The sequence below is a fragment of the Alexandromys fortis genome, unplaced genomic scaffold (assembly GCF_014885135.2).
Source record: "Alexandromys fortis isolate MF-2015 unplaced genomic scaffold, M_Fortis_MF-2015_v1.1 scaffold_250, whole genome shotgun sequence".
NCBI lineage: Eukaryota > Metazoa > Chordata > Mammalia > Rodentia > Cricetidae > Alexandromys > Alexandromys fortis.
The window spans coordinates 1,596,262-1,621,021 of NW_026068128.1; the positions used below are offsets into that span (position 1 = coordinate 1,596,262).

Here is a 24,760-nt window from a genome sequence, read left to right on the forward strand (position 1 = left end):
GAGCACATGTTCCCAGCTGGTAGCACTATTTTATGAAAGGTTGTGGAACTTTTGGAGTTAAAGCTTTGCTAGAGGGAATGGGCCTTCAGGTTTTCTGGCCCAGCCCCACTTTCTAGTCACCCTCTCCTTCCTGACTGTGTGTACAATATGACCAGCCACCTCACACACCAGCCACCACACCTTCCCTGCCATGATAAACTTGATTCCTTAAACTGTGAGTCCAATACAACACTGTCTCCTTGTTGCTTCCATCATAGCAAGAGGGAAACTAATGACGCAGCTGCTCACATGGTCTCTGTGTCACTCAGGAAGTTGCCCTGAGAGAATCATCTAGATATTACACACAGTCCCAAGGCCACAACTCATGTGGAAGGCGGAGCAAGTGAAGCCTCAGGACTATCACACGGACTGGCCCCTAGGTGGCCCTGAGATGGCCCACTCTGCCACGCCCTCTGGCAACTGTTCTTCAACACCTTCCCCCAGAACTGCTTTCTTGGTGTGGAGTGCTTGTTTGAGGGGAGGTCTCAGCTGCAGAGGACTCTGGGAAATGACTGACAGGCAAACGAATGGATCTCAGGATCAGACAGAGCAAGAGTCTGGTCCCGAGTCTGCCTACTCCATGGGACACTCGGGACAAACAAGTTGAGGGTTCCAACACTCCAATTATGTTCTAATCTGTGAGCGCAGGGTTCTGAGGTGAACATTCCCTTCTAAATTCCTGGGCCAGGAACTGCCTCACTCACCCCTGCAGCCCTGGAAAGTGTCCACAGAGAGCAGGCGCCCTACCTTTCGTTCCTAATCCTCGAGTTCAGCAGCTCGCTCTCTTGTCTCTGATCTTCAGGGAGGCTGAGTTCATGAGCTGCCTGCTTCCTGCATCCTGCATGAGCACTCTTTGCATGGTGTCTACTGGAAGGAAGGAGGCTAACTTTGTAGTCCCTGCCCACACCCCCCACCTCTTCCTCCACTCCACCCCACTCCACTCTGCCGTTCACCGTGAATTACAGCTCTGCTGCTTTGTCAGTTTGTGACCTGGCATTGATAGAATTCCTGATTTCACTTTACAATTCAAAGTAAGACATAACTCATGGTAAAAGCTAACTACAGGTTGTTATATTATTTGTGTTTACCTAATGTTTACATAGGTGTACATACATTTACATAGACACAGAGAAACACCGTATATCTGTATCTGCTTGACTCTGCATGTCTGCTTATTACATCTAAGTACTACCTTGCCAGCTTGTCCCAAAACCTAGGCCCCTCCCAGGAGGCAGATGCAGGCTCTAAGTCCTAGAACTTCATGACAGACGCTTAGTCATACCCAGGGGCAACCTAACCAGGACCCAAGGTTAGGAAGAGGAGGACCGGCTATGGCACCATTTATCAGTGCACCCTCCTTTGCTCTGGCTGCTCCCAGAGGCACGGGGTGACACACACAGGTTTCCCTTTCTGTCGCAGTCAACCACCAGATTGCCTGAGGTTGCCTCTGGGTGCCAGCCTACCTGGGTCTGATTCCTCCTCAGATGCTGAGAAGAGTGTCCAACTGCCCCCTACCTCTGCCCCTTGGTTTAAAAATGTACATTATCTACATGGGTGGCATAGTCAGCATTGGGAAACAAGGGGGTCATGGGGAACGGTGGGCTGCTGGAGGTGCCCAGGCGTGAGGCCATGGTGTCAGCTCCTCTTTCCACGCAGAATGGTGGTGAACTCTGAGCTGTTCCTGCAGCTTCGGTGCTAAAAAGGGAGCTGCCTGATTTGTTATTCACTCCACATATGTTCTTCATTTCATGTCCAAACTCCACAATTAGAGTCATCAGCAGCGAGTTTTGCATGACTTTTATTAAACTCCCACAGGCTGGGAGCAGGCTGTCATTAGCTGTACCCTAAGTGCCCAGCGTTCCAGCTCCTAAGCAAAGAGCTGCTGTCCCTGGCCCCCTGCCCACATTTCTTTGCAGAGCTTTGCTTTCCAGATAACTCTGGTCAAGGAGATAAAGATGGGAACCCAGGGGCAGGGGCCCCGAATTTAGATCCTAATCTGGCTGTGTGCACTTAGGCAAGTCCCCTGACCTCTCTGAGTCTCAACTTCCTGATTGGTAAAATGGGCACGGGAACTGAACCCTAGATAAAATATCAGACCTGTATGTGCCTTGCACCGAGTTCATCCTCTTGTTCAGGTGAGCACCCTCTCTCCACGAGCATGGGTCCATGTTGAACGATAGTTATACAGATGGCAACAGTGTGCGTGCACAGTTTCCTGGCCTTCTTTCAGGTACCTTTCAAAATTCTTTTCCATCTAAGCTCACATTCTCAGCAGCCCCTGACTAGGCTACTTCTAATACCCTGTTCTTACCAGGTGGAAAACTGGGGTTGTGTAACCCAGGAGGCAGAGTTGTAGAGCCCAGGCTCAGAGCAGGCTCCGTGCTGCCTTCCTGCTTGCTGAAGTGTGTTGTCCCCGCTCTCAGAGAGACCCTTGGGTGGAAACAGGACAAGGAGGCACCCTGAGTGGAGTGGTGTGGGGGGCACCAGGAGGCACACCCATCACAGCTGCTGCATGAACAAGGCCATGGAGAGAGTACTGGGGAAGTGACCCCAACCTAGATAAACCCTGATCTCCTTAGGGAAACTGAGTCTAGCTTGTAGTGTTCTCCTGAAAATACTTGTGGAGGAGTCTCCAGACTGGGCTTGAGGGGATTTGAACTCTGTCCTTCCCCACACTCCCTGAGCCTGTGCTCAGGACTCAGGCCTATGAGCTTTCTCTCAACTCTACAGGCTGTCTGCCTGTGCCCCTTGTCTTGAGTGTCCCACCTTCTCATTGAGGAACTGGGGCAGCCACTTTCCCAGTGGAGATGTCCAATCCAAACCCCTACTGTCTTTCTCTGTTCCCCATCCTTTAGGCCCCAGTTCCAAACCTATCTCCTTAGAAAAGTCTTTCCCTGTCTCTCCAAGCTGCTCCCTCACCTGTCTCAGATCTCTGAGCTTTGTCTAAATCTGTTAATACTCTCATATGTTCAAGTACAAAAATAATTATTATCGGTAACAGGTTTATCATCATCATCATCATCGTTATTACCAGGATTTCTCTACCCCCTGGCAGCAAATCCCTGGAGAACAATGGTCTTGCTTTGCCTCACTGTTATTTTAAGAACAGGTTTCTTGTAGCCTAGGTTGGGCTCAAACTTGAGTCTACTCCCTGGCTCAGAGCAGGGGCTGCACACATGCTCCGGATAGCAAAGTTGTTGGATATTTGAATAAATGGCTGCCTCACTTAGGGTTTTATTGCTCTAATGAGACTCCATGACTATAGCAACTGAAGCACAATTAATAAAAACTCAGAGAGAGAAATTGGGGTTCAACCTGAAGATCAAAATATCAAAGCAGCAAGCTACTAGCTCTTATATTGACCTCAGTCTGAAAATGGCAATCCTGCCTCCTAGAATCTCAGAATGAGACTGTGTGTGAGAGTTGTCTCCTCCCATTTTATAATCCTCTCTATTTCTAGAAGTAGAGGCATGTACCACTACTGCCTGGCTTCTATGGCAAGCTTGTGTGGCTACTGTGATTAAAGGTGTATGTTATTGCTGCCTGGTCTGTAAGGCTGGACAATGTGGCTGTTTTACTTTTCTGATCCTCAGGCAAGCTTTATTTGTTGAAATACAAGTGAAATGTCACTACAAGCAACTGCTGTAAAAAAAAATTTTAATTGGGGCTTCTTACAATTCAGAGGTTTAGTCCATCATCATCATGGCAGAAGCTTGGTGGAAGAGACTGTCATACTGGGCCCACTTGAGTATCTGAGACCTCAAAGCCCACCTTCAGTGAGACACTTCCTACAGCAAAGCCACACTTACTCCAGCAAGGCCACATCCCCCAACAGTGGCACTCCTTATGGGCCAAGCACTCAAACACATGAGTCTATGGGGCCATTCCTATTCAAACCACCACAATGGCTTAAGCACTTTCCCTCCAGCCCTGGTGACCTGCTCAGGCACAGTGACTCTCTCATTTCCTAGCTTGACCCAAAGCCCAATTCTTCCCTTACTGCTACTGGAGGCTTTCCCAAGATTAAATGGGAAGTCAAAGGCGTCACTCTGGATGCACAGTTAGCCCGTGTTTGCATGGTGGTTGCTGATTGTCTTAGCTTTATTACTAAGCCCTCCATCAATATATGGCCATCCTTGTGAGATTAATGTCAGAATTGGCATCATCCTGTGCATCTTCTTTCAGACATTGCATCTTTCCATGAAGACATGGAGGTGGAAGTCTGAGAGATGTGCCCCACAAGGCTTAGTTCACCAATGAGTCCCCTGTCCTGCGGCTGCTGTCACTCAGTCCCCCATTTGCAGTGGCCTTATGGGACTGCTCCCACAGGAGTCAGGAGAATAAAGTGGAATGTAGGGTGACAACATTCTTTCTCCAGTGTGCCAAAGTACAGTATCCTCTCAAAGGCACCTCCTTTGTCATCTATTTGGAGCAGGAAGTGGGGAGACACCCCCATGTCAGCACACTGATGCCCTCCCCTAGTTCACATGGGCACACTGATGTCCCCAGTTCACAAGGGCACACTGATGTCCCCAGTTCACATGGGCACACTGATGCCCTCTGCATTCAGGGTAGGCCCTCAACAATTGTGTTACTACTTTGGGTGAAGTAGTTTGCCATTGTGTGGCCTGTTTCTATTGATTGCGCAAGATCACCATGCCAAGGTCCTGATCACCAGCGTGATCCAGGTGCCATCACAGTGTCTTCGTGCATTTTCAGGGCTCCCTTCAGCTAAGAATCAGAGGAAGGACAAGTCAAAGTCAGTAGGCTCTGGGCTTCAGGAAGGGTTGGTGCCACTGAATATGGACACCTGAACGGTATTTGTACCGCAGAAGCTGAAGGACATGTTTAGTCCATTTTAAGGAAGTTCCTGAGGAGCTGCATTGAGAATTCATGATGGGCATGACTGAATTCTCCGATTTGATTTTGCCAGCTAACTGCCTTGTCGTATCACCTTTGTCCCAGATTCTGCAAGCCTGCTTACTGCTGCGGGTGAGCCCTGGGAGGGCAGCTCTTTAGTGGAGCCCTCGAGGGTAGTACTGTGTTAATATGCTGGGGATTTAAGTAGAGCTGGGACTTCTAAATCAATCACTAGGACAGCTTTATATTTTTCTTTGCTCAAAAAAAATACACTATTCTGCAGTTACATGTGTGGGCGTAGAGGTTGTCCTGGGTGAAGGACACCGAAAAGGAAAATTTGAGAACATTTTCACTGCAGGAAAAAGGACTTGCTGGTCTGGTCTTAATTCTTCTAGAGCTGGCTACAGAACATATCAGCATCTCTGCAGTCCTTAGAATAGGCTACTCAGAATTACTCGATTTTATTTGCCTGGGACATTATAGATGCTTAACAAATGTGGGTTAAACAAAAGAACAACTAAATAGGAGATTAGTGAAAGGGTTTTCTGGTTTGTTTGTTTGTTTGTTTGTTTTTGTTTTTGAGACAGGGTTTCTCTATAGCTTTGGAGCCTGTCCTAGAACTAGTTCTTGTCAACCAGGCTGGTCTCAAACTCACAGAGATCCACCTGCCTCTGCCTCCAGAGTGCTGGGATTAAAGGCGTGTGCCACCACCCAGCTAGTGAAAGCTTTTTAAAGGGAATGTTCACATGATGAAACAGGCGGTGTTTGCCTTCTTGCCCCTTTGGGGGTTTTCTATGATGGCAAGGTTCACCCTGAACCTATACTTGGAATCCAAGGACTGCTCACATTAAGAGTCCCAACCTGAAAGCTACATGTGTTGATAGTTGTAGAGCCCCTGGGAGGACATGGCAATGGCTCCTTTGATTTAGGAATATAAATAAGCAGTTGAGCTTTGAGTGTGGCCTCTTCTGCCCAGAGTTTGCTACAGAGGAATGAAGAGACAAAGTTTGCCATCGAGGAGGACTGTGAGGTTGAGCAAGGCATGTGCTTGCGTTTATTTTCCAGGGAAAGCAATAAGCAGGCATGTTTGAGGCGTAGGGGAAGAACCAGAGAGTGAGATCAGCACTGGGATAGAGAGGTCATAACAAACTAAACAACATCCCTAGGTGTGGACCGAGTGAGCACTGGAGGGGATGCCATCCAAGGACTGGATGGAGCTGGTCCTGGACAACAGGAAAGAGCCACTGCTTAGGCAAGCCTGGCCAGGAGAATCTCCTAGACATATTGCTACATGTGGCTAGCAGTTCAATGCAGGAATATGTCTAACTCCTCTCCACTTTGGGGGCCTGACGTTTGAGAAGAGGGTTACTGAGTTGATTGAGGTCATCCACCATTGCAAGCCTCTCTCCGTAAGGCTCAGGGACTCATGGGCTTAAACTCATCTATTCAACGGCATAAATGAGTTCCAGGGGAGGCTCTGGCCTAGAAGCCTTGCCTTACACATGACTGTCACTTAGAACGTAGCGCTGGGAGCTGTAAAGGCCTCCATCCCCTGCACGGACTTGGTGCTGAGGTTGGTGGCTGTAAGGGTGTTTTAGAAGTGACTCACCCCCAACTCCTGATTTATTGGCAGTGCACTGTGGCCCTGAGAACCATAATGAACCTCTGTGTCAAGGGATTAATGACCAATAACCAAACCTTTAAATCAGCCCACCCTGTCTGCAGAGGCCTGCGGCTCATCTTTGGGTAAATAGGACAAAAAGCCCATTTCTAATACATTTTCTGGATGTCACAGCACCACTCTATAAATTGAGACTGAGTTAAACAAGGCTCCACTCCTCCCTCCTCCCTGACCCGTGCCATTTCTAACTCCCTGGCAGAGGCTTGCCTGACTCACTCACAGGCCAGTCAGACTCAGGAGGAACCGCAGACATGGAGAGGGTAGCCTCCTCACTATGCCGTCCCCTTCCCTCGTGGAGACCCTGGTCCCTGTCAGGGCCTTGCCCTTGCTCTGAAGATGTTGTGACCACACTTAGGGATTTCAGTATTTTAATCTTCAACATACTACCCCTACATTTTGTGTCTACACTTCCCAGGGTCTCATTAAACACAGCTAGCTTATCGAGGCTGCACACTAGAATCTTCTGGAATGGTCCCTGTGTTAGTGACTTTTCTTGTTACTATGACGAGGTACTAAACAAGAAGTGACTTAAGCATGGGGCTGTTTGTCTGGGCTCATGGGTTGAGGAAACACAGCTCATCTGAAGGGGGAGGTACGGGAGCAGGTGCGCCGTGCTGGCAGGGGTGTGTAGCCCCGTATCTTCACCCCTTACATCCACGATGACTTGGTGGAGCAGGAAACAGGAAGAAGACAAGAAGTGGGGCTGGACTTTTCAAGGCCTGCCCCCAGTGACCCACTTTCTCCTGTGTCCAGTGATAGGAAGATATCCAGTACTTGAACTGTGCCCAGAAAAGTAAATCTTGTGGTCGTCTGAATGAGGAATGCATTGGAACATTTGGTCCCCGGTTGGTGGCGCTGTTTGTGGGAGTCGTGGAGCCTTTAAGAGGTGGAGCCTTGCTGGAGGAAGTGCATCCATCACTAGGGGCGAGTTTTCAGGGTCTATAACTTTGCTCCACTTCCAGTTTCCTCTCGCTCCTGCCTGTGTGAGAAAGAACGTGTAACCAGTGAGCTTCCGGCTCCATGCCTTCCCTGGTATTGTGGACTCCATCTCTCTGGAGGGATAAGACTAAATTAACCCTTTCTTCCCCTGCTTGCTGTTTGTCCTAAGCAGCAGCAGCAAACTGACTAATACAATTCATTAAGGAGCTTCGCCACAGATTCCTGAAGTGTGTGGAAGGTTCTAGAACTTCCATAGAGGCTACACCGGGAAGTATGGAGGGGTGGTGGTGAGAGGACTGAAAGATTTACAGATTGGCCATGTCCCAAAGGGTGCAAGGGGTATTGAAGCTGGAGGTGAAATCCTTTTAGCCAGTGTAAAGCTTGCAGAGTCATAGCATCCTGCTGGGAGATGCTTCCTGCAAGGTCTCTCTATGTAGCCCTAATGGCCCTGAACTCACACAGGTCCCCCTGCCTCTGCCTCCTGAGTGTTGAGATTGCAGGAGGTCATCTCCACTCCTGGCTCAGCTATCAATCCTTTTTAAAGAACTTTTTAAAGAAGTTCTTTGTCAGCGTTTACACCAACAAACTATCCTATGACACTGAATTATAAAAAAGAAAAGAATCTCTAAGATAGGTTTAGAAGAAGAGCCCAAGCAACCTCAGGTACCTTTCCGATGCCCAGGACTCAGGGGAACAGCTGTGCCGTTTGGTGGCTTTAAAGGTCCTTGGGGAGAGGGAGCCATATTCTACTTGCACCAGCCTCACTGGGGGTTGGACTGAGTAGAGGTGGAGCCTCAGCTCCAGCCCTGGGCTGCTGAGGAGTAGGAGGACCACCAGAGCTTCTGTCTCTGAAGAGAAAAACAGGCCCTGAACTGTTGAGAATTCAATCTAGCTAGGGACACCCTCCAGGCAGTGAAAGAGAACAGGCCTACTCAGGATTTTGGTGAATTGTTTTGAAAAGCTGCATGTAGCCTCAGTTTCCTTTTCCTCATAGATGGAAGATAAAGGTAAACAGAAGCCCTAACAATACCCACACAAAAAGAGAGCCGTTGTCTTCTCCCCTCCCCCTTCGCATGCCCTTCCTCTACCCTGGAGAGTCCTGTCAATCAGTGGCCTTTGATACCTGTGAAGGGTGGATGGTATGGTCCTTCCCATACCACCAGGACAGGGACTCTGGTATGGGGTCCACCTGCATCCTGCAAGGCATGCCTTGTCAGAGGTGAAGAACTTGAGCAAGGCCACATCCTCCTGCTCTGGGGGCTCTATGCCCAACCTTGACCCTGTGGCCCTGAGGATAGCAGTGTGCAGGCAGAGCTCTGTGGTCTCCATGGCTGTCTTCAGGTAGGCCATTCATCATTGCTCCCGTCCCTGGCCTGGAGAAGGGGACATTCACTAGTATGAGACCTAAGACATGGATGTTTGTTCTTAGAGTTGTAGGTAATTTTTCTTTCTCCATCGGGCTTCAAAATAAAATGCCAGTCAGGTGTGCAGCCCTGCTGAGCTGTGCAGGGCTGAGTGAAGAAGGGATGCAATCCATCATTGCAGCTGGAGCTGAGTGGCCAGGGTATCGTTTCGATACCACCAGGGGTTTGTAAAACATCCAGACAGCCTGCCTCTGCCTCTGGCAGTTACAGGCAAGAGGCTGCTGTCTCAGCATCCTGTGTTCTATTGGTCTTCAGTAAGGGGACCCTCCCATCCTCCAGTGCTTAGTCCAGACCCCATGGTGGCTCCAGGAGACCATGTGGAAACCAGCCTCCTGTCACTCCCTACTGCCTTCCAGCCCACTCACTGGGAGTTGCAGGGTTGCAGGAAACTAAATGAAGGACGTGAATTGTCCTGGGTCTGGCTCAGGAGGCAGACTGCAGTTTGAATCTTAGCTGCTAGTCACCGTTGTGTGACTCTGGACACATCATGTATTTCCTCTCAAATATCTTAATTCGCCTCGGTTTTTCATATGCAGAATGGGAGATAATGGTAATGTGGGTAGAAATTCAAATCTGAAATGTTCTGTGAGCTGAAGCTCTTTGAGTACTCACACAGACAATCACAAACCTGACCTTTTTTTAAAAAAAAAAAAAAACCTGACCTTTTATACGAAGTGATTATGTATAAAATTGTGTTTAGACTATGTGCACAGAGTATATATAAATCATAAACTTTGTGTTTAGACTTGAGTCCCATCTCCAAAATACTTTCTTATGAACATATAAGCATCTATTGTAAAAATCCTTCTAAAGATCTGAAATCAGAGATCCTTGGTGCCAATGCTTTGGATATGGGGTACTCAAACCCTGTCCCTGACCCTGAGACAGAGTGTGTGAGCCCCTTCTGTTCTGGCGTAGCACAACTCAGAGATTTCAGCTTGATTATGAGCAGTCTACACCAGGACCTCATGACAATGCTACCCCTGATATTTGGGGGGCAGGCAGTTTAACTTTACTGAGAGGCTCTGTGTACTCTGTCTACCCCTGAGTACCATGAACCACTCCTTCACCAAGTCATAACTAAAAAACCATTATCTCCAGGTATCCTAAGAGACCTCTAATAAGCAAAACTACCATGTAGCCCCCATTGGAGAGCACAGCTCTCCATCACTTCTTGTTTCAATCCTCAGAGCTCCTCATTGCTCTGAAAGCATGGCCATGTTTACTGGGCCTGTGAGCATCAGCAAGGGGCATCCTGCACGAAGTCATTCCCCTATTTTATGTGTCTGGTCAGTTATTGATTCAGTGTGCTACTGGCTGGGCTTCTGAGAGGGAGTCTTCCTGGCCAAATCCGTCTCTGTGATCCTCAGGCTTCCCAGTTGCACTCATCAAGATGCACTTTGTCGCTGGCTCTTTAAATAACAGACAACTGTCTGTCCCCATTATGATCTGGGGCTTGGGAGCGATAAACAGCGCTGGTGACAGCTGTAGCAGCAGTGAGCGCACACACGCCGCTCAGAGCATTTCCTGGGCAGCTAAGTGGATAAAACCGATTCCAGCTATTACCTGGGTGGCCACTGTGTCTGGAGACCCCGCCCTGGAGATGAGAGGCAGACTTTGATGACAGGAGGTAGAAAGGGAGGGAAGTACCTGGCCCCTAGCCATCCTTCTCTTGCACTCATGCTTCTGAGCCTCAGTCCTGGCTCCCAAGGTGACCACTGAGAGCTTCCTTTTCCTGAGGTCACGTGTGGCTGTTGCACATTCAGGAAATGTGTCAGGAGTTGATAACTTTTCATTTCCTGGTCTAAGGTGCAAGAGTTGGAGTAAGGCAGAGGGGAGTGAGGTGAGGGTGGGACATAGTTCATGTGTCACATCAGTGGACTTGGTGACATTGCTTCCTGGTGTGGCTGGCTGGCTTATCCATTACTTTTTTGTTACCATGACAAGAAACAACGAACTCCCAGAATGAAAGCCAATTGTGGCTCACGGTTTGAAGCTACTGACTATCATGGCATGGAAGTCATGGCCAGGGAAACATGGCACCCCTGCCACACTGTGCCCAGTCAGGAAGCAGCGAGATGGAGGCTGATGGTTTCCTTTCTATCCAGCCTGGAACTCCCTCAGTTAAGTCTTCCTGGGAGCTCCCTCACAGACACATCCAGGAGCCCCCCCACCCTACCCTACCCCGTAGGTAATTCTCAATCCCATCCCATTGACAGAGAAGGTTAACCATCCTATCCTATGCAGTCTCCAGGCTTCAGCCACACAACCATGACAGCTTTCTTACCTCTGTATCCCCAGAACTCAACTTCTCAACTGAATTCTTATTTGGATAGATAGATAAATGTTATGCTTAACTGCACAGCTACTGAAGGTCCTTAAATCCTACCTCTGTCAAGTTCTTCCTCAACTCCAGTGAACTAGAATTCCCAAGAGGTCCTCAGCTTTCCTTCGGGCAGCCTACAAATTCAGGCCACAGACTCGGACCTCCTTGGCCTTACACTAGAAACTCAGAGCTCAACCAGGTTAACTTGACAAGGCATCTTTGTCTCTTGCATTCTGGTTACATCTCCATGTGGAGCTGGGCATTGCACCTTTTGCCTCTGATTAGAACTCTGGTCATTACACTCCTTCACCTCTGAAACGAGAGCAATCAGTAAGGCTGCTGGTTTTGATGTCTTCAGCCCTGGATTTACTAACCTGATAAACTGTGAGATGCTATTAGGGGATTGATTTGGCCATAACACTTGTCCCTCTCTCTCCACCCCTTTCCTCCCACCCAGGGAGGCTGCCGCATGGTGCACTTCAATGGCTCCCATGTTCTCTGGCCTCTAATTGGGTTTAGCTAATAGTCATTTTGCTAAATGACTTGACAGAAGATCAGAATGGGAGGAAAAAGAGAGGCATTTTTTACATGTCAGGCCAAGGCTGCCCTAGCAGAAATCTGGGTGCTGAGGCTCCAGTGAGCGTCCCTGGTAGATGGTGCTTCACCACTCATGACGCACTCCTTCTGGAAACAGCACAAAACAGAGTCTTGTGTGGCTTTTCTGAGACAGAACCCTCAGCTGCTGAGGCCAGGCTCTGTGACTCATTCCCTCGCCTCCTCCTTAGCTGGCACGCTCTGCATCCCCTCACTGTAGTAAGTCATAGCTGTGAGCCCTCATTAAATAGGAGTGCGGACCGGAGGTTTCCCAGCATACCCTCAAGGCCAACAGTGTTACCCCTTGGGACACGCTTGCTAAGCCCCTGCTGTATGCAGGCTTAGAAGAAGTGGAAACTCGGTGTCTTTCACCTCCCAGCCCCCAACAAAGGCAGAGCCTGGGCCTTTGTGCTCTGTTTCCTGGCCAAGTGCAGCATCTGGCACAAAATATTTATGAAGGAAGTCAGCGAGTCTGCACATAATGGATTCGAGAGGTACTTTCAAAGCTCTGGGTGGTAAAATCAATTTAAAAGGTTATGGCCAATGTTTCTCAATGCAAGAATAGAATGGGAAATATCAGAGTGCGCCGTGCAGTGGGGGCGAGTTTCGTTTCTTGAAAGTTTTGTCTCCATACTCCATCCGTGTAAACCAAATGGTCTCCTGGATCACAAATTGGAAGAGTTTCTTCCTGTCCACTGTCTTAGTTGGGCATCTGAAAGTCACTGTATATAAAAACCTGGGGTCTGTTTTCCAGTTGTCTGGTGACAATGGCCACTTAGCGTCATTTGACCTTCCCCCCTTCTCTTCACCCTAGAATGTGTACTACACAAGCGGTCAGCAGATCCACGTGGGTGTCCTGAGCCCCACAGTTGATGACGACGACAACCGCTGTCTGGTGGACGTCAACAGCCGGCCCCGGCTCATCGAGTGCAGCTACGCCAAGGCCAAGAGGATGAAGCTGCATTGGCAGTTCTCTCAGGTAGAGGTCGCTGTAGGGATGAGGCTCCTGCTCGGGGCACTGTCTGAACGGTTTGTGCAGAGCAGCCCCCACGTGGCTGACCATGGAGCTTTTCTTCCTCTGGTCTCCATCAACTCGGAGGCCTGCATTTAACTCATTACCTTTCCTTGGCTACTATGTCTCTCATTATGAAGAAGAATCTCAGGAGTCAGAAACCCAGATTCGAATGGACTCTTTGCCTCTGCCCCAAAAGCTTCCTACCAGAGGGTGTCTGCTGTTAGGATCAGTTTCAGCCTGTGGATGGGGACGCTGGCCTTCTAGGTAGTAAGGTGATTCTAACAGGAGGCGAGAGAGCCCCATATGGTTCTAGAATCCAAAGCACCTGGGGACCTAAACAGAATATGGGGTGGGGGCAGGAGGGACTGTCAACTCTCAGGAGACCAAACAGTAAAAGTCCATCACTCAAACCTCCCAGACAGTTGCTTCTGCCATGAGGAAGAAGGATTCTGAAAAGGCAAGACAAGGAACTTTGATCTAATTACTGTCCCCGCATAGAGATGGAGGATGCTGTTACTTAGGGGTATATCCTACTCTGTGGGCACAAGGCGTGTTTGGCCTGTGATCTAGGTATAGGGACAGGGGCTTTGAGAGAGTTATCCTTGTCTTGAGTGGTATCAGTCCTAAACAGCACATTCAAATCAAGGTCATAGACTTAGGAGATAGTTAGAGACTGGGAATGGGAGCCTGAGCCGGGAAAGCGGATGGGAAGGTAGTTTTTAGAAAGCCAAGCTAGTTCATCATCACTGGCAGGTAGAGTGTGCTTCCTCAGCTGTGGGTGGCCCTGCTAGGAGGCTGAAATGAAGTTTGAAAGATATTCTCAACTCCCTCTCCACCATGGCCTTGAGGGATCTTGGGATCCTTGCCTGCCTCAAGGTCACTGCCCAGGCAGTATCTGAGACTGACCCAAGGATCTCAGACTTTGGCCCTTGAACTAGTCGCACTAACAAGTGTGGCTGACTTCTGAAATGGTCCAGCATGTGCCTCACCTCCCTGAAGGCAGGAAGACAGATTCTTCTGGACTATCTTGCCATAACCTAAGGGGAGTCACAAGCCAGAAGGGTGTCCTGGGTCCTGGGAACTTACATCACCCAAACGTGACTATTCCTATTTCACCAAATCTCTCAGCTACCTTTGCAGGCTTTGATCCTGAAGAAACTCTGGAAACAGTAGGGGGACAGCTCTGTCTGTCTGTCTTTGAACCTCAGCCTCAAGAGAAAAAAAAAAACATCTCACAATGAGGTCCTTCACTGTTCCATAGCAGAACGTAGTCTCAAACAGGCAGCCCCACACGACTCCTACCAGAATGGACTCATTGACCAGCCAAGCAGACAGCGCCGCTGTGTAGTGCTCTGGGGGCCAGGCAGTTTGCAGCACGTTAGCATATGTCTAATTAAAACTCCCCAGGTGCTCTGGCAACCACAGCTTTGATCCCTACACCAAAGGGAACTGCTTGGAAGTAATATCTTTCAATTCCTAGTTTGCAAACCCCAAACAGCCACTCCTATTAACTATTCAATAATGACTAGATATGCAATTTTTGGCTTGATGTAAAACGATCGATATTTATCAGAAAACCTGAAATCCATCCATCCTCTGTTCATTGATGAGGAGATCACTGCTCACAATGCCAAAGGAAGCCTGGAGCCTCTTAAATGATTAAAACCTTGTGCTTAAGCCTGGGAGACAGCTCAGGAAGTAAAATGCTTGCCTTGCAAGCACAAAGACCTGAGTTTGATACTCAGTACCCACATTAAAAAAAAAATGAATGGGTGGTGCAGATTCATAATCCCAGAGCTGGGGAGGCCAGGCAGCCTAGCTGAACCGATGAATACCAGGGCAGTGAGAGACCCTGTCTTGTGACTGCCACACATGCACACACACACACACACACACACACACACACACACAGAGTCTTGCACTTGGGCTAATTTTCTTGTAACACATTTTAATCTTTGCATATTATGCAGTGACCTGAGCAACTAGAATGTTCTGCTGCAGAAGCTGAGATGGGAGGAGATTTCTCTGGTGCATTTAGAATCTCTTTTCTGGTTCCAAAGTATGCATTATTTACTCTCCTGAGGACCACATTTGAACTTCACAGACACGCTGAATTAATTTCAAAATAATTCAGTGAGATTCTCTTAGATTCCTCACAAAAGGCATTTGCATATCTCTGTTCTATCTCATACCCTGGCTTTCTGTTTAACAAATAGTTTGTCCCCCTCTAACCTCTGCAAGCCCTTCCAAATTTCCAGTGCTTCTGGCTGAACTGAGACACTGCTAGACACGGCCATTCTGAAACCACATCTGATGAAAACATCTCCTGGCAACGCCGATGTACAGGGCTCTGATGAGCAATTTTCTGATGATGAACATTCCTTCTTTCAGTCGTTCATCAAACATTTATTGAGTGCAGGGGTTTGGCAGGGGGATGAAGACGTGAGTCAGACAGGGCCTCTGCCCTCAAGGAGCTCGGGGGCGTGTAAACACACAACAAAACAGGCTGATAAGTGCAGAAACAGGGCTGTGCCGTGCTCTGGGAGCCTGGGGTGACTGACTCCATGAGCAGAACGCGAGGATGGACTCCTGTGTGCAGTTTGTTTGATCTGACTGTTGAAAGCGTGGACAGACAGTTCCTAGATGGAGGGAGGGAAAGGAGCACCCCAAACAGAAGTTCTGCTGGTGGGCCAAGGCCCAGCAGAACTCAGTATTCTTTCAGAAGATGTATCTTCTGTGTGGTGTGGGTGGAATTTAGAGTGGGATGGGGCCGGTGGGAGGGGAACATTGTTAAAGCCACACCCACTTTTAGACTTCCCCTTAAATCAAAGCTCTGAAGCGGTCTTGATCAATTTCCGTTACCATAGCGAGAAGGGATTGTTTAATGAACAGTTCTCCTCAGTTCTATTGACGACCTCCTGAAGGATGCTGGTCGCCATGGCTGGAGATGGGAGCTCACAATAAAACAGAGCTCAGGCTCTCTTTAGTAACAACATGCTTTTGCAATAACTAACACGGAGATTAAAGAGAGGGCAAGGCCCTCCGTGACCTAAGGGCCTCCCAATAGACCCCACTACTGCAAACCACCATGCCAAGGACACAGATGTCAACACAAGGAAGACAACCCTTGTCTAAACCATAGCAGTATCCCTGGTGAGGTCTGAATATACCCATGGCAGCTGGATGAAGTAGAGGAGGAGAGGCCGAAGGCTAGGGAGTAAGGTAGGGAAGGGACTGTCTATCATTCCCCAGGATAGGCCGGAGGGTTTGATAGCCGTGCAAACAGCAGTTGGAGAGGACTTTGAGAGACATGTCAGTGCTGTTGGCCATGGTGATGGATTGGTGATAATGGCTGGGTAGGGGTGGGATGGTATTAGGAACCCATGATAACCTCTAGCTCTGGACTTGAAGAACGGTTGGTAAGGTGACCAAAATCATGCCATCAAACAAATATCTCTCAAAATAGCCAGCATTTTCATCCGCACACTGTGAAACCTCCTTCACCTGGGAAATGGTGGGTTGGTAGCTATTAGTTGCTTTCCATGAGTTTTCTGACTCCCGTCTGCACCTTTAAAGAAATCCCCGAACTGACTATCTCCTAGGTATTATAAATTCCTATTAACTGAGTGTACAACCTTCAATCTCCTGAGAGTTTTCTTCAACCTAGGATCTAGGGGACATTCTAAGTCAATGGTATAACATTAGTGAAAGAGGCATTTTGGTCAGTGACCTCTGGACCAGGTAAAGGGAAGGGGAGCAGCAGACACTCTGCCATGAGAAGAACATCAGTAGAACAATGGGCTGTCAAGGCTACCGCAACCCTAACAATCTCCATGGCTTTGGGTAGTTAGTCCAGTGCTAGGGTCACCGCTGTAAGATCTTGCTGGGGAACCCTGAGAAGGCTGCTGTGACTGTGTCCTGTAAGTCCCAGCTTCCTCCAGCCCTCATGTGCACATGAATGGCAGTAGAAGGAATGGGTGTGCCGAAGACCAGAAAGATGGCAAGAGGCTTTGAGCTCCTTGTTCTGGAATCTCTAGGACCGGCAAGTGTAAGGCGGTGCTGGCTTGTCCCATGGTGGGGAGAAAACACAAGAGCCAGGGTCAGAGTTATCCGTGAGGTTGGTGGATCACTGAGGGGCCAGGCGATCTACAGATGCCGAACTGGGTGGCTTTCACACCTTCCCAGCCCTGAAACCCTACAAGTCTAAGCTACTGAAGTCAGGCTGCAGAGCATGTGGGGTTTGTGCCTTCTACAAGTCTACTGGGCCAGCCCAAAGGCACAAATTAAGAAGCTACACTTAAATGAGGGTCTTCATGATGACAATTTGTGGGACCCCTTACCCATCATCCTGACCTGTGGCACTCTCTTCAAGTGTCCAGTAGCATGGATAACAGGACTGTGTCCCACGTCTTAGGCAGCTCTACCAGAGGACGTTGGGACAGAGTGGACACTGTTCTGGTTTACTCCTCTGTGCTATGATAAACACCATGACCAAAAACAACTTGGGGAGGAAAGGGTTTATCTGGTTTACATATCCCTATCACCGTCCATCACTAAGGGAAGTCAGACCGGGAACTCAAGCGGGAGCCTAGAGGCAGGAACTGAAGCCTGGAGAAAGCTGCTTATGCCTGGCTTGCTCCTCATGACTTGTCCATCCCCCTTTCTTATATAAACCATGACCACCTGCCTAGTGGTAGCACCACCCACAGTGGGCTGCCCCCCATATCAATCACTAATCAAGAAGATACCCCCATAGACTTGCCTGAAGGTCGATCTGATGGGGGTAATTTCTTAATTGAAAGTACCTCTTTCCAGATATGCCTCGGTTTGTGTCAAGTTGACAAAATCCAAGCAGACAGACAGACATACAGTGTGCTGTTGATCACATGAAGAGGCCCTTTAAAATAAATGTATGACCCTTAGAAGCCTCCTGTTTGCCAAAGACAAGCAAAGCCCTTCCTTCATCAACCTTGTTTACTGTTCTTAGAAGCAGGCAAAACACACTTTATATGTGTGGGTGTGTGCATGTGTGTGCATGTGTGTGCATGTGTGTGCATGTGTATGCATGTGTGTGCATGTGTGCATGTGTGTGCATGTGTGTGCATGTGTGTGCACGTGCATTTCTCCCTATAACCGTATTTTCGAGGAGGTGGAAGATTTCTTTTGTACTAAACAGATGCTCATATTGCATAGGGCAGAGTGTAAATTGGTGTGGCCATGTTTGAAAGGGGGATTTTGTCTCAGGCTCTCTGGCTTGCACTTTCTACTAGCTGCCCTCAGCTATCACTTCTTTGGTAGAAAGAAATATTGACATGGCTGGGAGTTCAGGGTCACACAGAGGAAGCCCCGCATCTCAGCCCTGGACTTGCCACGTCCTTGGAGGGACTGTCAATGAGACGAGCAAAGGTGTGTGTTGGTGCCAGGAGGGTGGGAAGATGTCCCAGGAGATCACAGAGGCCAGTGCTCATAGTTGTTTCTGACTGCTGGGGCCTAATGTGATAACCTGATATGAAATAAATATCAGATAAAAAATTAAATCCTGCTACAAAACCTGTCTGCAGGCGCATTTCCCCGGGGGTGGGGAGCTAACCTTGTCTGAGAATTCTTCTGCTCAAGGGAGGAGGAACCTTTGACTTTCTCCAGCTCTGTCCCCAAGCGCTGTCAGCACATCCAGTCTTGAGAACCTTTTGTGCTGGAAAGAAAGGGCTATAAGCGGGTGTTCCATTGTGGCTGTGGGAGAAAGCAGCTTTTCATTTCCAGGTCATAGGAAAGGGTGCAAGGGGAACTGTCCGGTTACAAGGGACAGACAGCGCTTTGTTTAGACCCCGTTTTCTTAGTTATTTTTAAAATTAAAGCAATCAGCATTTTCTTCTTCCTTCTCTTCCTGCAGAGATCAGGGACAAGAGCAGATGTGATTGCTCAGCTCCCAGAACTGCATGGGAGTTTTAAATGTATCAAATATTTATATGGTATTTATAAAATACCAGGCACTATGCTAACCTTCTGTAAATACTTCTTTGAAACCATGGTGGGGTTATGAGAAACTTTCTAATATCCCATTTCAGAGATGAGGAAAATGAGGCACAAACAAGTTAAGTAATTGTTAGAAGTCAGACCTAGGAATGCTGTCTCAAGAATCCACACTGTAAATTTCCACACCAGGATGGCTCTGTCTTTGTCCAGAAAAGCAGTTTGTGGAAATTTGAGGCTGGGGTCTCCTTGCTGAGTCAGGCATGTGTGAACTGGCCAGGCCATAGCCACCTTAGCTAACTCTCCAGACCGAGGAGCCCAGCTCTCTTTGGGGTCCTCTCTGCCTCTCCTTGGTTACAGATACCCATCCTCAGCGCCTCCACACAGCTAGTCCCAGGCAGCATCTCACTTAGGCTTAGGTGAATCCCCTTGAAGTAAAAAAACACTGAAGTACACACTGAACACAGTAAGTGTTGAATATTCATGCAACACAAAGACTGCTTTGCTCTACAAAACACCTAATCTTGGGGCTTCTGTAACTAGGCCTAATGTCCCGCCCAAGCTTTGAAGTATTTGATTACCAATCATTAAGTACTTAACTGGGAAACGTTGCAACTGGCTGAGCTTAAAGCCCAAGACCCACAGGGCTGCTTGCCCTTGGAAAGTTCACTAGCAAGAAGGTGGAGTGCTAGTCTGGGGGAAGGGAAGGGAAGGCGGCAGCAAACCCAGCATCTAGGATCCAGTACAGTTGGCCTTAGGCTACCAGAATACAGTGAAGGCCAGCCCAAACAGCCCACAGCCTCTTGCCCAGGGACACAGGCCAGGTGTTTCCTAAAAGAGGGTCACAGTGCTGCTGATCCTTGGAAGCTGGACCCGGACCAGTGCTGCCATTAGGACGGCACTTGGGAGTGCTAGAGGCCCATTTTCAGGCCATGTCTGAGACCCGCTGAAACGGAAAGCAGGGTAGTGGCCAGGTTTCCCAGGCACTCTGGTGACTGTCCTCTCCAGTGGACGACCCCTGGGCTTCAAGCCCAGTCCACCACTTGCTAACCATGAGCCTGAGCCAGCTCCCCAAGTCTCAGTCTCTCGTGTTATGAACGAGAAATCTTCATTTCTGCCTTTCAGGGAAACAGTGAGGAAGACACCACCACATGCCTCTGCTCAGTAGGGTAGGGCTAGGCCAGTGCTATCTGACCCACACTTAGCCACAGTCTAATAATATACTCTGGCAGAGAGGTTCTTGGCTGTATCATGACCTGAGAACAGTGTCTGAGATTTTCACAGACAGCCACTTCCATGTGTCCCAATGTATCCATAGTCCTCTGTGCTAAGATAGTGAGTGGCTTAGAATAGCAGATGAGATGATAGACAGAAGCCCAGGTCACATGATCACTCCCTAGGTCACATGACCAAGGCCTGAGAAAAAGTCCTCCCTTACTTGCTTCTGCTTGGGCCCTTTGCCTGAAGGAAGAACAAGACAGTGACCGGGACTGGTTCTAGGAATCGTTATTAGTATTCTTTATCCTATACATACAACTTCTGCCTTTTTTCAATGGCTGCTTCCATATTTAATTAGGTTTTCATTCCAATTAAGCCCTCTGTGTGCTGCAGCTTCTCTCCTGCCAGGTTTAATTGCCCTTATTTAAATTCTTTAATTAAAAGTATTGTGTGTTTCTAGATCCTGTAGATGTAAGTATTACACAAATAATTTTGATGACTGGACTGGTAAACCAACAAGCAGGACCCTCCATGGAGAGGAATGCTCAGATCTCAGCAGCCAGCTCCAGTTCCAGAGCCAAGAGACCAGAGCTGCAGCCCAAGCCCCTGGAGCTTAGGACAAGAGTTGGCTAGCACAGGTCCGAGCATCCTTCCTTCCCAAAACTTGGCCCAGCCCAGCACCCAGAGGGATCTGCTCAGCATGTGGATCCGACCTAGCAAAGGTTAACTCTGCCTTGCAGACAAAAATCCAGAGTTCAATGGTCCTACCCTCACTCCTTGGGCCACATAGCCTCCCTTTTACCGATGTTTCCTCTGCCTCTGCACAAATGCACCCCAAGAGTTTCCTAAACCTCATTCCAAGCCCGCGGAACTTTTCACCAGGTCCCTGGACCTGCGGCTGTCTTCCTCTCTGTGTCTGCTCAGGTCTGGCCGTTATCAACTGATAACCATCCCTGCTCCCAGCGTGCTTATGCCTCCTCCTGAGTTCCATGACTGGGGGCATAGCCTCATTTTCTCCTCTTCTTGCTAGAGTTGCCATCTCTCCCTCCTAGAGCGCAGTTGTCACAAGAACAAAACCCCCCTCTTTCTCAGTCATAAATACATTGAAGCAGCTAAGAAATGTGCATGGCACTTGATGGATGCTCATTGAACGTTGGGCAGTGGCTGGAAGGATGCGTGAATCCTGTCCTTTCAGAGATTCTTCAAAGGGAACAGACCAAACAGGCTTTAGTTCCCTGAGACATCTTCCTCTTCCCCAGCACTGGGTACCACCAACTCCTAGTCTAGCCCCTACCTCACAGAGAGGCGTGCGGTAGGGTAAGTGGTAGCTTTGTTGTCTACTTATCTAATGAGAACAGGGAAGGGGGGAAGATTCCCTGGGGTTCCAGCTGGGCTCTACATGGAACCTTGGGAAACTCTCTCAGGCTCTCAAAACCCCAACCTCCAGTTCTATAAAATGAGGGCTCCTATTACCTCCCACTCTAGACGGTGTTGTAAGAAACTCATGAGATTGGGCAGGGAACACACCAGGCAAGGTGCCAGGAAACTGGCAAATAATGTTAGTTCTAGTGCACACCTACAGGTCAAGACACTGACAGGAAGAACGCCAGGCTGCTTCCCAGTGTGAGGAAGCTATGAATAGGAGTCAAGGCTTCTTTGCATGTCTGGTGGGTGATAGGAAAAGGCCTAGTAGTCGTTCCATGAGAGGGATGTTCTGAGGAGGAGGGTAGCACCCAAAGCTGGTGCTGGTTTTACCACCAAAGAGGGCCTGGTTGTACTCCTCACCCCCAGGTGTGTTTCCTGAAACCATTTGACATTGTTCAGTTTTCCAAAAGCTCTTTCTGCTGAGGCAAGAGCTCTTGGCCTCACACACAGCCCTCCCAGGAAGGAGCCGATAGTGCCAGTCAAGTGGAATCCCTTCTACATGCCCCATTCCTGCTCTTGGACTTGAACCGTTTCTTCCACACCCTTCTGGAAGGCCACACTGGCTGTTTTCACCCTATGATCACACACTTCCTGTCTCTAAGGGTGCTGAGGGCTGGGTTGTGGCGGGGCAGGGCCTGGGAAATATCAGCCTTGCAGCTCTGGCGGAGACGCTTCTTCTCCTTCCTCACTCTCTTGCCTTGGGAAAGTGCCCAAGGAAGGCCTCAGTGACAGGCATGGCTGTCAGCAAAGGAAGGAGATGTGAAGCAGCTAGCCTCGCTGTTGGCAGGGCCTGCTTCTGGCTACGGAGATGTGCTGAGCAGCCAGAATCTACCGCGTAATGGATGGAGCGTGGTCCAGCCTCATTTCTATGACCCCTCCCCCAGGCTGATTCCCTGAACAGACCCATGTGTTTGTGCTGTCTTCCAGCTTGCAGAGAAACAGGTCTCCCATGAGCCCTTCTGCTCATCCTCCCAAGAGATACCCCTTAGCCCTACTGATAAGGAAAATGGGGGACCCTTACCCGAGTCCCCCAGCTGACAAGCAGAATTAATAAGCTCTGAGATCAGCACTCTCCCCTCTTGGCCTCGGGCTGAAAAAAGGCAGAGCAGAGCTGGGCTGGTCCTGACTTCCTGCTTGAGTTCTGTCCCCACCTCCAGGAGCAAGACAGACAGGGTGATGAGACCAGGACAGGCTGATCACAGGACTACTTTAGATCTGTGAACCAGTAATAGGGCTTAGCCTGGGTGCTGTTTCCTAGGTAGGCCTGAGAAATGTGTCTTCATGTTCTCTGGAGAGGTCAGCAGTTGGTTGCTGTGGGGATGGTTGTGGCCACCATGGAGTGAGCTCCATTCTGGAGAGACTTGCCATCTCTCCCTCACACATAAGCTGGAGAAGGTACAGGGTGAAGACCATCATGCCAGCTGGGTACCAGGAGGAGGTGGCTGGAATCCTGGGGAAGTGGAGAGGAGCTGGGCCTCAAGATGTGGCTGTGGGCTAGGATGCCACAGAACTGTAGGGAAGAGCCCTAGGCACTGAGTGAACAGAGGCCAGAAATCTGGAAAGGGTTGGGGTATGGAGCTGGGGAGGGCTCAGAGATGAAGCAGCCCTGAGCCATGAAGGCTTTTGCGCTGGGGTGTTTTCAAGACTGACCATGCATGTCAACATGGTCACCACTTATTAGGATTCTGAAAAAGGTTTTCTGATGAAAGATGACAGGGGTCCAAAGCAGGCAAACATGGTGAAAGAGTGGCTGGGACAAGACAGGAGGGGAGGAGAACTGACGGTACTTGGTACCTGACTGGATGATGACAAGCCAGATGAGTGTGTGAAATTGCTTGAGTTTCCCCCAAAAGCACCTTGTTACTGTCAAGATGGGGACCACAGGAGGAGTGGGTTCTTGTGCTAGGTGGGTCTAGCAGATATTCATTGTCTACTCTTAGGATCATCAGTCAGGCAGCTCTGACTGTTTCAACTCCAAGTCTGATTGATAATAACACATCCTAGGCTCACAGCTGGTCCATAGTAAGTGGTCCCAGGGGCCACACCCCTCAGGACCTCACCTGGGCTGCTGTGTATGTTCTTTTGGGAACACCACTTCCTTCAGGGGCTTTTGGACATAAACAGTATTTGTGGCTACACAACCTCCCAGAACATCAGTTGTATAGGAGATCCATGTATGTTCAGGCCTTGAAAGATAACAACCATATAGACAATATCCAAGATCTCGAGTTTCCTTGAGCCCAGCCTTAACAAATTCCATCTGTTGGAGAGCTGTAGGAGCAAGAAGTCCCCAGTCTGAGGGACGCTCAGATGCAGGTTGATCATGGAGAAGTTGGCAAAACGAGGCTTCTCAGAGCAGTGGCTAGCCCCCTGACTAGGAACTAGCTATAGGAGCAAAGCAGGGTGACACAGCCCAAAATGGTAGATAGAAGTTGGGGCAGGGCCCTATGGGGAAACTGAGGCATGCACTCATTCCTTGGAAGAAGATCAGTACACAGGAGCAGAGGGAAGCTGCGGCCATGGGAATGCTGGTTCCTAATCCATCTATTGTCCCAGCTACCCCCCAAACTTGGGGCTCCTTGGATCCTCCTGGTTACCTCTGTGCCCTCTGATGCTCTTTCTGTTGGGCTTCTAGGGAGGCTCCATCCAGAACCGCAAGTCCAAGCGCTGCCTGGAGCTGCAAGAAAACAGCGACATGGAGTTTGGTTTCCAGCTGGTACTGCAGCAGTGCTCGGGACAACACTGGACTATCACCAATGTCCTGCGGAGCCTGGTGTCCTGACCCTCTCCAGACGCCACCAGCCACTGCCTTGCTACTGTGTAGCATCAGCTGCAGCGTCGCCTGCCGTCAAGTGGGGTTGTCTGGAGTCTGAGAGGGGGAGCCTGGTGGGTGGCCTCCCCCCACGAAAGAGCTTTTTATTTCCTACTCGATTTTCATGGAGTTTATAGAGGGATGCAGAGAGGTGGGTGAGGGTATAGTATCCTGAACTATTTTACAATTGTAAATATGGGACAAATGGAAAATATTTATAACTGGCAATAAAATACAATTGATTAAGAAAGGCTTTTGCAGTCATTGGATGCCCCAGAGTGAGCTGCCCCTGGCTCCTTTGGCTTTGGAGTCTGGTGGCTGAGCATGTGTCCTCAGTTGCTCTTTCCTCTTCACAATATTGATAAAGACAGCTTTAAAGCCACGCAGACCATAGGGGCCTGTGGTGCCAGCTTGCTGTACAAGGTCCAACTAAGGGCACTGGGCCCTTAGGCTGCCT

The 24,760-nt window shown here is 49.1% G+C and overlaps 1 protein-coding gene across 1 annotated transcript in view; it reads left to right on the forward strand.

Annotated features, from left to right (window-relative positions):
• Galnt18 (polypeptide N-acetylgalactosaminyltransferase 18) overlaps window positions 1-24,543 on the forward strand; it is a 308,794-nt gene extending 284,251 nt beyond the window's left edge. Inside the window, exons 10-11 of the mRNA XM_050125905.1 lie at window positions 12,678-12,842; window positions 24,127-24,543. Of these exons, the coding sequence (XP_049981862.1) occupies window positions 12,678-12,842; window positions 24,127-24,273 (312 nt within the window). The 3' untranslated portion in view covers window positions 24,274-24,543. The remainder of the gene's footprint in view (window positions 1-12,677; window positions 12,843-24,126) is intronic.
• The last annotated feature ends 217 nt before the right edge of the window (window positions 24,544-24,760 follow it).